Source organism: Syngnathus leptorhynchus, chromosome 10 (assembly GCF_054491065.1).
Source record: "Syngnathus leptorhynchus isolate UIUO chromosome 10, UIUO_Slep, whole genome shotgun sequence".
NCBI classification, from domain to species: domain Eukaryota; kingdom Metazoa; phylum Chordata; class Actinopteri; order Syngnathiformes; family Syngnathidae; genus Syngnathus; species Syngnathus leptorhynchus.
In genome coordinates, this window is record NC_141204.1 from 2,261,606 (window position 1) to 2,278,341 (window position 16,736).

At 44.1% G+C, this 16,736-nt stretch overlaps 1 protein-coding gene across 4 annotated transcripts in view; it reads right to left on the reverse strand.

Moving 5' to 3' along the window:
* Positions 1 to 16,736, reverse strand: part of grid1a (glutamate receptor, ionotropic, delta 1a) — a 143,607-nt gene that overhangs the window by 14,661 nt on the left and 112,210 nt on the right. For all 4 annotated transcript variants that reach the window (XM_085921827.1, XM_085921826.1, XM_085921825.1 and 1 more), the window contains 4 exons: positions 12,441 to 12,494; positions 6,364 to 6,537; positions 3,581 to 3,742; positions 2,838 to 2,957 (listed from right to left, as the gene is read on the reverse strand). In XM_085921827.1, the coding sequence (XP_085777953.1) occupies positions 2,838 to 2,957; positions 3,581 to 3,742; positions 6,364 to 6,537; positions 12,441 to 12,494 (510 nt within the window). The remainder of the gene's footprint in view (positions 1 to 2,837; positions 2,958 to 3,580; positions 3,743 to 6,363; positions 6,538 to 12,440; positions 12,495 to 16,736) is intronic.

Consider the following 16,736-nt stretch of genomic DNA (forward strand, 5'->3'; position numbering starts at 1 on the left):
AATTATTGCTCTGATTAAGCAGACGCCGCTGTGTTTTCTTCACGCCGGGCGAGGACCTGGCGAGCGAGGTCGCCAAACCATCTCGGCAGGTTGAACCAGATGCCAACTGGCTCCTGCTCCTGTTTGTCTCTTTGGAAAATTGTTCACGGGTCGATATGACCCACTCTATGTTTCAAAATCCACAATGCACGAGCGTTTTTTCCCCTGACCTATTTTTGAAGCGACCGTTTTGTTTTGTTTCTTAGCAACATGGGTCAGAAAAACACAGTACACACTTAGCACTTGAACTTTTGCTGTTCAAAAAGAGACTGAATAAATAGAAGTTTTCCAGCCAGTGTGAACTGAAAAGCTCGGGAAGAAGCGTCGTTCTTCTGAGGTCTCATAACGAACGTATTTGTCACGGCCGTCTCTCCTGAAATAAGCTTATTTGGGAGAGGTTAATGGCGCACCACGGCGGCGCCATGTTTCTCTATAATTCCCCACTCAGCACAAGACGGCTGTCATCGTTACTGAATGCGCCTGGGAGAAATCAATTGTGACTGATGCATGAAAGATGCCCGGCTAAGAGGAGCGATTACATCTCGACCAGCGGACTTTTCTCGGCGAAGAGCCTGGTGCCAACGGGAAGTCAATTGCAATATCTGCTTAGGAAGGAGCTGACACATCAATAAGCGCAAAGCGAGGGAAGCAAAACAACAAGAGCGCCATCGATCACTCTGCGGCGGGAGAGCGAGCGGCGAGCTGGTGGCGCAAACTGGCGGTGGCCGTCTAGGAAATAGTATTTCAGTCTTCATTAGAGCGTCTTCAGCAGAGAGACGCCTCATCTAAGAGCCATCAGGCCGGGAGGAAAATGGACTGGTTGCGGATAAACGATGATAGAGAGGGAGGAGGGAGGTTGAGTTGGATGCGGAGGACGCCGTGTAATGCCACGTCTCATCTCACTGACTGACTTTCTCCATATTCATATAAGCCAGCGTCTGAGCGTCTGGCGGCGCTGTACGTAAGACACGGCGAGTAATCACATGTGGCATCTCATTGCTGTCTCTCTCCTTCTGCTTCTTATTGGACATACAAGTGTTTGTGTGTCTTGGCTGGAGACATGTGAGATTCCTGCGTAACGCGTCTCCTCTTCACGACTCCTTAATGGTGGCCTTATGATGAATCGGCGTGGTGATTCCGGCTCCGGGCCGAGGGGCGATTAAATCTTCATTATGGCTTCTGGTCTGAGTCGCTCGGCATGGATTGAATGTAAAAAAAAAAAAAAAAAAAGAAGTCAATTCCTCTTCATTCGGCGGGAAGCCCCTTGACGGAATTGGGACGTCGGCAGTGGCGGCGACAAACAAATTACGAGCGAGAGTACGCGGGGTGATGGGCTTAATCTTTCTCTGTGGCGCTGCCAAACAAAGCAGACTCAAGTTTGTCAACTCAAGTTACTATTATACGTTTCCAAAACACTTCATTAGATCTGAAAACTCAATTGAGAGCCATTTTCATCGCCTCTCAGATGCCGTTACGTTTTCATTTGAGAATAAAAGAGCTACTTCATGGACTTCGCAAAACTTGCACGGGGTCAAAAGAGAATTATTATGTGTAGACAAAAAAAAAATAGTGTTTTGTGTTTTTCACCTCTATTGGGATTGCAAAATGTTCAACCAACATAATAATCCGTCAACTCAAGACTAACAAGCATAACACCCAACCGACCAAACAAACTAAACCTAACCAACCAATTAACCAAACAAACAAACTAACCAACCAATCAACAGTGCCTTAACTAACCCAACCCAACAAAAACAAACAAAACCAGAGTTTACCCGACTTCCAACGACCACTACAGTAACTCGCCGGATAGCTGCATGATGTTTCGGAGGTCTTTCGAGGGCATTTTTCTATTCCTAACTCCCTCACAAGGTTGTCTCGACTCTTTGGTGTCATTCCATTGTGACCTGAGAGGACATGTATCATTAATGTTCTCCTTTCTGATGCCTAATGAGCCACAACAGTGAGTGCCATCTACTTTACAGTATCTGGCCGATGAGGCGGCTCCGTGAAAAATGGAGCCGTGGAGAAGAGCCAAAGGTGTTTTAATGGAGCAGGAATACCGCAGAGGTTAGTGGAGAGGTCTCGGGAAAATGATCAATTGTTTCATTCACACGCTACGAGGTCACATGGAGAGAATATTACAAAAAAAGCCTGTTTTCATTAGCGCTTCCACACTGGCCGCCACAAAAGGACAGCGGAGTGCAAATCCATATCGCTTTTAAAATAGCCCCCCGTATATTGGAAATGCAAACGATGCTCACGCTTTGTGCAATAAGGACTCAAAAGGGGACGCCCGCGGCGATATATGCCGTTATCTCTGACGTACAAAGAAAAAAATGGAGAAACGAAAAGCTGCTAATGCAAAAGTCTCACATTTACTATATGTGTAAAGCAAAAAAAAAAAAAGCTCATTCTTTTCAATCCATGTTACCATAACAACTCGTCAGAAGAGGGGCTGCAGAAAAAAAAAATTGACCTCTGTTCTGCCCTGTACTGGCAAAATTAAGGGTGTCGTTTTTTTCAGAACCTACAGGATGAATGAATGCGCTGTCACATCTGATCAGTTTTTTGTTTTGGTTTTTTTATCCCACCAAAGTTTCTCTGTTCTCACCGTCAAGAATTTCTCCTCCTGCTGTTAAAACTTTCTAAGAACAAAATACCTCCTGAGCTTTTATGAAATACAAATGTGACATGCGCGGCTGTCGTCATAGCAACGGAATGACCGACTTCTGTCACTCACTATATTCCGTTCAGAATGCAAGTTGAAACTATATTTTGAGGTACGACAGACTCACCCATTTGGGACGTCTACCGAAGGTCTCGCTGTAGCTGCTTCCCAGAATTTCAAACTGCACGTGAGAATTGGAGCCCTCCGCACGAAAGTCCATAAATCCTGTCAAGCCGCTGATGCGCCCCTGCAAAAAAAAAAAAAAAAAAGCCACCTCATCACGATTCCAACTCTGGATTCACTTCCAAGTATTCCGCCGGGAGCAAAGCGCCCGCAGCCACAAATTTGACTGCCGTGCCATGTTTTGCATCAGAGCTTAATAAAATGATGTGGGAGGAATCAATGCAAAGTGTGGTGTTATTTTTCCACAAAATCGTGTCTGTCGGTTGAAAAAAAATGTTCTTAAAGGCGGCCATTAAAAGTGTCTCTTTGAAGAGAGAGGTACTTCAACAACGTCACTTCTATTTTGTTTTCTCTTTATGCCTCTGTCTATCTGTCTGTCATCTCACGTCAGGCTGAAGAAGATGAAACCAGCGTGATTGTCTACGCACGTCACAAATTCCATTATCAGAATTCAACAAGATGAAATAAAGCTATTTCTTCACAAACATGTTGCCTGATTTCACTGCAGTGTGTGTGTGTGTTTGAAGAGTCTGGCAGGGGTCCCAGTAGATCAACAGACTACTTCAAAAGACAGACTGAGCATAAAAAAAACAACAACATTTGGATACTTGAAACCTCTCCATGAAATTCCTGTAAAGCACAAAAATAATGTTGCCGCACGTTGGGGTCGACTGGAGGTCAGCCTACCTTTTGGATAGTGTCCAGCATGGACCATCCTCCATTCCACGGCTTGGTGGACTTCCTCATGCAGTTGAGGCTGGCCATGCTGTGCCACTTCCTGTCCTCCAGCTTCCGGTAGAAGGCGGTGGCCAGCATCAGAACGCTATCGTAAAGGTAGAGGTTGGACACCTGTCCGGAAAAAGGACAAAGGGTTAAGCTTGTTTGACTAAAACGGAAAAAAAAAAATACACGTGGCAACGGTAAAGAGAGACAGGCGAAGAATAATCGATGATGGTTTGAAGATGTTCCACCCACACAAAGAGATGAAAACACCTCATCTGTACAAGTGGGTCATGTTTACTTGCAATCAAACAAAATATGGCAAGTTTGTTTTCGAAGGACGTGCGGAAGCACCCCAAATCCCTCAAAATGGCTGCTTCAAACAAAATGGAGTCTCTTGAGATTGTCTGGACCGTTTTCTCATAATAGATGTGCCAAGTAGAAATGTTGTTGCTAAGTGGAACTGGCTTGAAATGATTCCGGGTGGTCCTTGAGAAAACAAGGTGGTTGCAATTTTGCCTCTTCATTCAAGACCAAGCAACAAACAAATGAGAGAAAATGTTAGCGTGACGCTCGGAGGGTAATAAGCGCACGTTCGGATAGATTGTTCGTCGCTTCGTGCGGGAAAAATCAGTCGTCCGTTTGTTTCGTGGCGGTGGGTCGATAAGTCGTGCCTCCCGGGCGGCGCCCGTCAAAATCTGCGCACTTCCAGGTGGCGTATTTTCATATTGATCATAGCCTGGCAGACAATTAAGCGTTTATGTCCTGTGACGGCAGCGACACCCCCACGCACACACTCGCCTTGAGGAGGGAGAGGAAGATGACTTATTAATAAATCCATTCCTACGTTGTGGGCCTGCGCGAGCACGCCGGCCGTCCGGACAGGCGTTAAATCACAACGGGGGCCGAGAGCGGCGAGCCAAACAAGAAATACAAGAAGTTGTCCAAACGGGCTTTATTTCGTCTCGCCTCTTCCATAAGTGTCTCTGCGGCGCATCCTGTCAGGAATCATGTCCACTGCCCGTGTGAGGGTGGATTTTGCGATACCCCCTCCCAAATCCCTGAACTGCACCGTGTGGAAGCAATACAAGCTGTCACTCGGGGGCGTTAGGCGCATCAAAGGTTGAAGAGTCTCGGGGGGTAAGACATGGCCGAGTCAACTTCTCTTCCCTTAAGGTCATGCGGTGCAGTGCGAGACGAGGAGAGAATAACAAAAAATGCGTGGGCACCGAGGAAAATATGGAGGAGCTTGATTTTCCCTCAGCTATTCGCACACGATCGATCGATGGATTAATCGACGCGCAAACACACGATTGACTTGAAGCAACTTGTCTTTCCATACGAGGAAAGTTTCGGAAAGCGGGAGGTTACAAGACAGCGTTATCGCATTAGAGACTCAATGTGATTTTATTACAAAGATTATTTCATTAGGCAAACCTAATATTCATGTCATTGATTTTATTATGCTCCTATTTCTTTGATGAATTGAGAGTTGGGAAATTTAATTAGAACCGAAAGAAGCAACCAATTTGAGAGCTTGTGGTGACAAGTATAGTTGGACATTTATAGTCCAAACTATCTTTGTTTTTCAATGACAGGAAACTCAATGGCATCCATCTTTTTTTCTCTTCTTCCCGCTTGGCATTTAGACAAAAGCGGCCATTTTACAGGGACTGTTTTCAATTGTGAAAAAAAAATGGCATCATTTGTAAGAAGCTTGTTAAAAAAAACACAACTCTTACCTGCGTGACTGAAAAGCAATTTTCTCTGAGGATGTTTGACTCCGCTTCACCCGTCACGTTGCGCTACGGTCATTTATATTCATGGCCACTCATGCTTCATGATTGCCTTATCAAGGGCCTTTAATTTATATACACGCGCATATATAATCAGCTAATATGTGCAGCCGTGTTCACGAGGCACTTGCGTACGCGCCACGTGTCGTGGCGAGCAAAACAATGCGCTGAGCCAAGCGGCGGGCGGCCGATCACAAGCGGCCCTTTCGTCGCCGCAGACGGCAGATGAAACACGACGCTCGTTCCCAAAGAACAAACTTGTCCTACAAATGTTTTGCAGCAATGGAATCAGCAACAAGAGAGGGATGATGGCGCTCAGCTTGCTTCTTTTGTGCGGGGTTTTTTCCCCCCTCGCTTTGGCAGAAATGAATTATCTTTTTTTTTCAAAGGTGGTGATGCCCGACCGTTACATTCGATTTTTAGCCGCCTGGTTGGAAATTGGACAACAATACCAAAACTTGTATTTATTATTTATGTGTGCTTTGCTATTTTAATAATTATTTAGCACGCTTGGATCCACATGCTAATTAAAAAGTTAAGTTCTGCTGCCTGGTGATGAAGTGATGACTCCGTGAAAGAAAATGCAACATTGCGACGCTTGTTGTCAGGGTAACAAAAGCCGTGAAAGTGGTGAGTCTGTTAAAACGGGACTTCCCCTCTAAACCGGCTTTTTTTTTAAAAAATACTTCCCTTTTTTTTCTTTACTCCTGATGCTCGTTTTCTTTTTAAAAGGATTTTACAGCAAAAAGATGGTGCTTAATGATTTCTTGGGGTGAAGCAATTAATCACTAATTGGTGCCATATTACTTGTTATGAGCAATCTTGGGAGTGTGATTTGGCAAAATGTCACGTTACGGACCATTTGCTTTTGTTTTCATACCCAGTCCAGAAGCAAATGGCGTCATGATTGATGGCCGTGTGACCAACGAGTGCGAGAATGACGGAGCGCGTTACCTCCAGGGACTGCAGATAGCCTTCTTGGGGGTCACACAGCAACGAGGGGATGCGATGATTGTTCCTCATGCAGCGGGCGTTGGTGTCCTTCCACAGCGGGAACACCTGACGGATGAGCGTCATGCGGCCCAAGGAGCTGTGGACCAGCTCCATCATGTCAGCATCACTCACTTCCTGTTGGGGATGTTAATGACAAATTGTGATCTTCGACTCTTGCATCCAGCTCATCAGAGCTTTTGCCTGTCCTCCATTTGCTTTGTTCTCCGCACGCCAGCTCCATCCCTCGGATGCCTTCTTTGCTCCGAGGGCTACGTGGGTGGCATGAGGTGACGCACGCGAGGCGACGGGTGGCGCGAGAACCTCATAAACGATGTGAATATTTGCTCAGAATCAAAAGAGCCTTAAAAAGTCACAAATCGTAACTGCTAAGTCTAGCTAGCTAGACGCGGGACCTGCGTTGTGGAAGGCACGCGCCGCAATTGGAAACTTGAGAACAAGGTGCACTTTTCCTCCTGTGCCTTGTCAAAGCAATTTTATTGCATCACCAAGGCAACGGCGTGAAAGTTTTCCGCCTGTGCTCGTCGCCTAACAAAGGACAGCGTGTACTTCATCAAAAGGAATTGATTAAAAGACAATCGTCAGCACTTTCTGTCACTAGAGCAGGTCGTATCGAGTGAATTATATTTGGATGTCGCCTCAGTCGAGAGCAAATAATGATTTGTGTTTTTAGTGAATCAAAGGGCAATTTTTTCTTGTTTTGTTTTTTGGAGCCGGAATGATCACTAACATGTTACTTCGATTGTGAGGGATGAAACGGCATCTTGATGGTATTAACTTTTCATGCTGTTTTTCTATTGACATTTTTTTTAAACATTTTTGTTCCCTGCCGCCTTTGAATCTTAAGAGTGTTGATGGAAATCGAGCTTGGTGCAGAGAACAGCATGGAGTTGTTTTGGTTTGCTGTCGCTAGATTATGAAAGTTTTGCTATCATGTCATGATCACCAAGAGGACTCAAAAGAGACAGCGACTATTTGATTTGAAGGTACAAAGCGTCTTTTGTCAGAATTCAGAATGTTTTTGTTACAAACAAATACAATCATGGGTTCTGTAGCGGCTCATTGATTTCATAAATACAGCATCGATTTTTCAGTTTTTTTTCACATATAAATAAGAAACACATGAGCCAAAAAGTTCTATGCAGTGTTATCTTCAAAAGTCTTTTGTGGCTCTTTTTTGGCTATTATAAATGGTTATATGATTATATTTATATCTATTTATTTATATTATAATAATGCAGCCTGATAAGTTATTAATAGATGGCTTATACAACATTTTTCCGAGTTAATATCCTCAAAAAAAAAAAAAAAGGAATCAAGCCACCGGAAAGGCGACCCGCATCAGATTGTGGCAGAAGAAAATGTGCATGGCTATGCAACTTTGCACCAATGACAGCCAGAGAGAGCGGGCATTAATCAAATCCAGCTCATCTGACAGAAAGGTTAAATGAGCCTCAGTGTGCCACTCGGTCTTTGCCATTAATCTTTCATCAAGAAATAAATAAATAATAAAAAAATAAGACCAGTAATTGTGGCGACGCCTTTAATTAATTGGACATGAAGGTGCTTTGCAGAAGCGTCGAGGAACGACAAATCCTGTAGGGACGGTGAAATGCGGTTTGAGAAATCTTACCAACGATTTGACATGGATGTGATCAGAAGTGGAAGAGAGAGAAATGTGGCGTACTGAAAATGATGCCGTCGCACAGCCCAGGGAGAATTGCACAGTCAGCGCCTTTGCACTTCATATTGAACTCGAGCTAATTGTAACGAGATCCCTTCCCATCCCGACGCAACAGGGTGGAATGACGTGTGAGTAATTCAATTATTTATTTGAATTGACACCCTGGCTTCCGGTCCGACGCACCTGTGAAAATAGACCGACCCGAACGTGACCCGAAAATGCCGTGACTTGACACTAGCCCAAACGTGTCGCCAGCCAATTAAACCCATTTCACCGTTTTTGAATTTACGTCCGTGTCAAAGTTGTACTAAGTGACTCTGGTTGATGCCTTGTAAGTTCCAAGCACATTTTGTCCCCATTCCTTAAACTGTGGCTAATCTCGGCTTCCAATCACAGCCGGCCGGCGGGCCACCTTTGTCTTCATCCAATTACTGTTAAGCCATTAAGTGTTCCCTTTCCTCCAAGCACTCCAATCAAGCCTACCAATCAGACTCGCCCTCCCTCCCTCCCCGCTCTCATCACGGCAATGCTACCTTGAGTACTATTTTCTCATCATTGTTTCCATCTTGGAAATGTGAAGCACATGCTTAGAAATGAGAGCTAAAGACTTTTTGTCTTTCCTTGAGAAAAATCAGACAAAGCTTGCGCTGATATCAATGACAATGAATCCATTTTGGAGAGCAATTATTGTTATTGTTCTCAAACTTACTTCAGGACTTTGAGAGGAAAATGGAGGGCTTGGAAAAAACTTAAGTAAACACGGGAAGCGGCTGTGAGGCGGACGTACTAAGCGTGGAATCAAACCCGATAAGTGATCTTGGAAATCTTTTCAGGAGAGCAATGACACTGTCAGAGAGGAATTCACGGAGGAAAAAGTTCACCAGTGCGCATCTTGAGATGGACTTTGTAGTCATCGGCGTCTAATGTGGCCAAGATGGCGTCGGCGGGGTTCCAATTACGTGGCGCTACGTTAGCGGAGGACATCAATCATCTCTGGATTCTCCTCCTCAACTCAGTTTGACACAGCGGGTGCGGCCGCCTCATCCATCACGCCTTGTCGGGTGTCAGCGTCCCGCTTTTTGAGAAGAAAAACAACACAACAACTCCTTCCCGGATGTGCAATCCATCTGAATTTCCAGACGCCAAAAACAAGCGCGCGGCTGCCACGTCCGCACGCTGCGATCGGCCGGGCCGGGTCAGCGGGAGGTTCGGCCACCTCTCATTCGCACCGTCGATGCGCTCGTCTCGAGCCGCGCCGCGACTCTTAATATCCAATTTAGAAGCCTCTCCTCTTTTCTTCAATGACCTCGCGTTGGCAGATGACTTTCGAGCCTCGGAGAAACTTTTATTGCCTCCGAACACAAAAACTAATGAAAGGCAGCCAGATGTGGCCAGTTTTACACATGTGGCTATTAAATAAATGATCTCTCTATGTATCTATGTCTATCTGGCAAAACAAGGGGGAATATTTGTTCATTTTTTTCAAATTGAAAAACAATGTTTGAGCATTGGTTTTAGTTCATATTATCAGAATGAACACATTTATCTCTTCATTAATTCCACCGATTTTTACCCAACAGTAAAAATTATCCGACTTGTGCAGTGGACTGGTTATCTTGATTACAAACATTTAATAAAAATAATTGCATTTATTTTGTAAACAATGATCAGCATTTTAAAATTAATTAAAAATAATTGCATTTACTTTATTCACGATCAACATTTTTTGATCGATTTTTTGATGTTACACACAAAACCGAGAAATAAATCATAATACATTTTTGATGAAAATATATAGAATAATTTGAAAAACCTCTTTCATCTTGACCAACGATCGCAACACCCAGATGGTTTAGCCCTGTCATCTTCTTCACACATCTTCATCCTCATCATCATTCATTTCACTCATGCACTCTCTCGTTTCTCTTTGGAGCAACGCATCAACAGTTACGCCTCGTGGCCGGTGCCGGATTAACACGTCCTCCGTCGGATCCGGACTTGAATGAAATGTGAGAGGCCTCCTTGTCGGGGATTTTGGCTTCGTCACTTGTGGGTCAGGCATTGGAAATGAACGTCATGATTGAGTTATGAGCAGGCAGCAGGCAGCATGCAGACTCCGCAGACGTGTACGATTATTTATATCCCTGCAGGATCCGGCGATAAAACAAGCCTATGTTAAATTTCAACTCGAGTCCGCAGGCGCCAGTAGAGAAGGTCATGATTTTTTTTTCTCTCTTAAGGCTTTAAAAAATACATTTAATGGATTTTTTTTTCCCCTATTACACTTTCAAATGTGTAATTGGGAATCTACAGTAAAAGCTTAAAACGTTAAGATGATTTATTTAAGATGAATTCATCTGTCCATGTTGTTCCACGAACATAATTGTGAATAACTCTGAATCAGGATACACTTGTCAAAATCGAAATACATATTTCCGTCATTGATTATTTCGAGTCCAGCCTTAAAAACCTCCTCGCACAGCTATGGGTTGAAAGGTCTGGGAAAACAAATTTGGGGCTGATCAAAATATAATCATCTCCCCGCGTCATATCTATCTCCTCCTACCCTGTTGAGAAGGACAACTTAAGTTGTTTTTAACAGAAAGCCACGTAGGGATCCATTTTGCAGAGCGGAAGCAGATGAGGTCAAATTCAAAAAACAAAACAAAACATCATTTCAGCCAACCGCCATTGATTGTAAATGAAGTTGCTAATTGTTTCATAAAAACGACTTCTTTCACAAGCAAAGAGCTCCGAAGGACAACAAGTGCGCGTTGTCCTCGTTTCGAGGTCAACATCAGCTTCATGGACAGTTTACCTTGGATAATAAAACGGAAAAGAGGATGGAAAACTATAACTTGTTTCATAGTCTTGAGAATGAGGTTGGAAAGATTAGGGGAGGTCACCTTTTGTCAAAACCAAAATGTGACATCTCGCAAAAGACACATTGTTGATATGAGATCGATTTAGCGTAGGAAGTGAGTGCAAAATTAGCTCATACATAATTTCTCCAAGACTGTAATAAAAGGAATGCAGCAGCTCAGCTATGAAGATGGCTTCAAATTCAAAATTATAGCCTGTCACTTATCAAACAGGCTCAGACTGCAAAAGCCTTCACTGCGTTGCTTTGTGAGGCATACAAAACCAATAATGGGAATTAAAAGCGGAAGACCGAACGGCTCAAGGCCTCTTTAGCCCATGCGGGGTAATATTTTACCCACACGCCTGGATGAGCTAATTCAAAGCCAACTGCAAAGGTAGTTATTAAAACCCCCCCAAAAAAAGCCCACAACAAATGTGAGGTGTAATGTAATGTGAGGACATTTTGACGGCAAGCTCGGCGATACCCAATGCCTCATTAACTTTGAGGAATCAATATTCGAGGGCCCTTAGTTAACGATTTGTCACCTGAACAAAATTACATGAAACTGCAACAAGACTATCGCTTTGCATTGCGAGGCGCCGTAAAATTACGCATTCTGAAAAAATAGCGACGGGTTTTTTTTTTAACTCGTGATCATCGATTCATGGATTGGCGGCTTTCGGGGTCAATTGCGTGGAACTGATTGGTGATGAATTGCAAAAATTATGTTTGGCACTTGGCGCACCTCGAGTTGAATCTGGTCCTCTGACGAGACCATTTCAAGATTTTAAGACTAAAAATAGAATCGGAAAGTATCAACAGGGATGGAGGCCAGAATTGGAATTGCGTGCTCCCTCCTACGAGCTCCAGTTAGAAGGCGTTTTGGACCATTTGGAGACGCTTGAGAGCAATCCAGAGATATCATAAAGACAATTTTCAAGACGGAATTTTCAAAGTCATCACAAATCAGGTTTACGGTCTACTCCAACTTCACTAAAATTTTCCCCCTCATTAATCATTGAGCACAGATTCCAATGACATCTTTCTGTACTCTTGGATGTGATGTTTCAGCAAGATAAATGGACGCCAATTTGAGTGTGTGTGTGTGTGTGTGTGTGTGTGTTATTGTGGACAGCCAGCTCCCTACTGGGAACTGAAATGCTAATTCTCTGGCAGGTCAACTGGGAGCAAGCCTTTTATACGCTTCCATCCATTTGCTTTTTAGTATAATTGGAATCCTGGTAAACTTACATCCGGACTTCCAAAAAAAAAACACGAGGGGGGGGGGTGTCAGTATTCACTAAAAGCGCACTTGACTGTTGAGCTACGTCCGCTTTAGAGGAACATTTACCTTGATGTGCCTTCAGAGCATCCTGATATCAAGAGCTAAAATAAAAAAGGCGCTGTGCAATATCAAGTAAAGGTCTGGTCGTGCAAAACCTGCAACAAAAGCGTACCCGTGTTGGGACTCACCTCGTTGGCATAGACCCAGTGACTGTCCTTGGACGCCAGGTTGGTCTCCACAGCCTGCGCAGATAAAGCAAAAGAGATGGCAGGGGGTTAAAAGAGGGGAGCTTTTAACAACCCGGGCGGGGAGCAATCGGCGGAGGTCTTTCAATGTCAGTCAAGCCTCGGGAAGCCTGGCAGCTTCGTTTGTAACCACCTGGAATACAGAGAAGGGCTGACGGGCCGTGGGGGTGACAACCATTAGCGTTAGCATGTTGGCTCGTGATTTGGATCCAACAAAGGGGGTAAAACCACTCATGCTGATGAGTTAAGGATACCAACCTCAGGTAAAAATATCTCAATTGACCTTTCACAGGGTTACGGTGTAAATCAGAATACTTTCCTGTGTATTACTCTTGTATCTGAGTCGTGAGAACGGGCACATTAATCACCCGGTTGGATCAATGGGTGTCGTTCCATTGAGATTACGTAGACATCTTTCCGTACGTTAGGACGGGATGTTTCAGCATGATAAATGTGTGCTCATGGGTGCCTGCAAAGCGAGAACCTTTGAAACCGTCGACGAGGATGCCTGGCTTATGCAAAACAAATCGACCCCACCTACGTAAGACGAAGGGGACAAAGCAAACCGATACAGCAACGCTTTACGTCCATCATCACCGCCACGAAAGACTCGTCGATAAAAGCCAATGTGAATCAAAGCGCCGGCGGCTACTAATCTTATCTCGGAACGTCAGAAAAGTCACGCTTAGATTTTAATGCCTCTCTCATTTTCAGATTTCATCAAGCTCGACGCCGTTCGTCGGAGTCTAGAAGCAATATTTACCTCCATGCTTCAGACGTGACATCTCGGGGGCCTAATTGCGCACAACCTCTTTGAAATTCAAATGGGGAAATATCGCCACGTGACTCGCAAGACGTGTTGCTCATCCAGTTGAGCGACGTATTTACCGAGGTTGAGATGGCGCCAAGAAGAGCCACGCGCAACCTTCGGGCGAGCCATAACAGGGCCGAAGGTCATCTTAAAGCGGAAGGTGGCATCACTGGCAGTAAAAAAAGAGGAGGAAGAAATGTGGCAGCTGAAAGACTTTCAAGGAAAAAAAAAGCAACTTTTTTCGGAGCAATAGACGAGAATTGAACAAAACACAAGGTGGAGGGGGTTGAGTGGGCCGATGTGTGCACGTTCGGGCTAATGAGAATTGTTCTCGGCAAAGCCTCTTTGAAAGAAACATCCCCAATGCGTAGGAAGCTCAATATTCCCGTTTTCAGAAAATAAAACATACGCGGCCGTTTGTCACTGAGGTCAGGATACGAGTTACCGAAAAAAAAAATACCACACACACTTGCGCGATTACAACTGCAAGCAAAATCGATAGTTGTCGCCCTGACCTATTGAGCGATAATTCAAGACGCATTAAAGGTGATTAATCAGAAATGATGAACCCGAGAAAGGTGACAGAGTGCATGGATTGATATCAATACACGGTAGGTACTGGCTGGATATATGGAAGATTTGCTAGCGATAGCCACGGGGATCAAGAGCATTTTATTCATCATACCTTGTTCTCTAATTACTTTATCGACAAGATGCAGCATTGTAAGGATAAATTCCGATGTAGCCGGAATCCAACCCAACAATAGCATTAGCATACATAATCCATCTCCAGCTTTGTAATGATACAAGGCTATCTGGCAACAAGAAGACGTGTAGCGGATGATGATGATCAACTAGTTTACTCATTAAGATTCCAAACAAGCGACACTCTGAAGACAAAAGGCATCAGGATACAATTCTTCTACGTTATAATGTGCCTAATCAGCCTTTTCCTAATCGAATTTGGAGCCAAGCGCGGCTTCTTTCCAGGGCCTATCGTTCCAACGTATCGCACGGCCATCTTTGGAAATCCACTCAGGAGCTTAAACGCTGTCAACAAGCTGGGATGAGTCGTTTGAGGCTTTGCGAGGTGTGGAGAAAGGTAAAAGATGACGCAAGCGTGAAACTAAGGAGAGCAAAGCGAGACGGGGAAGAGCCCGGAGTGACAGCTGAGGAATCTTTCATGCAGCTGATACCGACGTCTCCAGTCGCCAAACCGAACTCCCCCGGGCGTGTTCCTACGTGGCCGCCGTAGCACAAAAGGCGGGACTAGGGAAACGCCAACTCCAATTTAAAAGGGAGGCAGGCCGAGAAGGGATTGCGAGAAGGTGCGACTGCGTATGTGGAAACAGGTGGTGGCGTTGAGGGGGGTTGGGATGCGCTCCAGACGGCTGCGTTTCTTCAGCGGGAAAAACATTCACGGCAAATACCCTCAGACGTTCGCTTTGAATGCCGAGGGGGAAAACGAACAGAGGGCTCGATATCATAGCAAGAAGCTGTGCAAAGCACGAGGAACACAGAATGACTTTTTTTTTTTAAACATCGTTACCGACCTTTGACAAATCACACACAAGTTCAAGATAAAAATGTCTACTGCGTTGAATTCTCCAGGCGTGTTGAACATTCTTTCTTTGAATAACAATAACCTAATCAATGACCCGTGAATGTATTTCTTACTAGGATAACAATTAGCGTCGGTCATATATCGGTCATACTGGTGGGCAATTAGAAACCATGCACTTGAACAAATGTGTCCTCACCTTTAGTCAAGGCCACACGTTGTCTCATCTCCTTAATGAAGGTGATACCAAATGAGTATCGCATTAAAAACAAATCATGACTCCCATCGGCCATTGTGCTCATGTTGCTAGCTTTGCTCTGCATTTTGCCTGCTTTGTGGAGAAAGCTGCTAGCCTCCCAAGGAATATCGTTAGCTTCCCGCTGACATGCCGCGGTGCTATAGGTGAAGGTATCATGGTATCTTGTTGGCTTTCCACAAGAGTCCCATGGTGCTAAAGCTGCTAGCCTTGATAGCCATGTTGTTAACTTCCCCACAGGTGTGTAATGGTGGTTAAATTGCTTGTGTGTTAAATTTCAAACAATAATTGATTTACACGAGATTATCAGATCCTCATCGTTAGAAGATGATTCCATTGATATATAATTCACATTTTCTGTTTTAAATATAAAGTAAAAGTCATGATTTTGTTACTGTTTTTTTCTCCCTTTGTTCCGTTAATAATATCATTTAAATTTTGAGCGCTGCGAGTGTTTGCAGAAAGATTTAAACATCTCACAGCGAGGCACCGTAACAGGATAAATTTGCATTTCTGAGCGATTCCCTTGGGGAGGCGCTGAGCACAAATTCCACACTTTCACCTGGGGGAAATTTAGCATGTGAATCTTTGATGATCAACTTCAATTGCCGAGCTGATAGATAGTAATGAATCGAGGTAATTAACAGAAACAGAAAAGAACCTGGTGAGCGTAGCAAAAGTTGTTTCTTTTAACATAGAACTGAAGATTTTTTTCCAATAGTTTAAACTGTATTTGTTTTTAATTAACTGAAGAAAAGACATGAAAGCCATGAACATGAAATGTTTGCAAAGGAACGGATTAAATGTTCCAATAAAAGTACATTAAAAAAACACACTACTGTGTTTATTATATTTAATTGTTGTTTTTTTTTGGAGGGGGTGTCCCAACCTGCCCTAAAATTAACCCATTTTTGTAATCAAGTTCAAACAAAGTAGGAGACCGCCATTCAAACAAAGTTTGTCAATGTAATATATCTTGATGTGTCTGGCTGCTAGTAAGACGAGTTCATGCTCAAAAGAATGCTATTTAAATGGTTCTGAATAATGTACGTCGCCATTACCTGGCGCCAGTCGAGTGACTTCAGGTGAGAAAAGCACTTTGTTCACTTCCTGTCTTTTAATGAAGCACACAACTTTGCTTTCACACATGAGAGTGAAGACACATTTTCTTGGGGAAACATAAATATGTAAAAAGTCACAGCGTGCGTCGCATTCAAAAAGCTCCTTTTAAAATGAATGTCTGGGAAATCTAAAATGTACGGGGCGACCTTTTGGCCTTGTTTTGCTGATACGTCAAAACGCGACCGCTCCAGAAATAGACGGCGGTGGCTTTGATATGCCGCCGCGCGTGCGACGGGCCGACGCATTAGCATCACATTAGACTTAGAGCGGCTTCTCAATCAGCCAAATGTCACGCCCCGACATGACAAACATGGCTGATGAGGCCCCGTCGTCGCCCGGCGTCTATCATGCGTGATCGACCAAGAAGGCCCGATGGGTCGGATCTGACTGACAGTCTGCAGAACGCCGCGTATTTTGTCTTCAGAGGCGACAGACTGTACAGATGCGCTCCGTTACCGTTAGTTTTTTTAATTTTTCATGCGTCTTAGG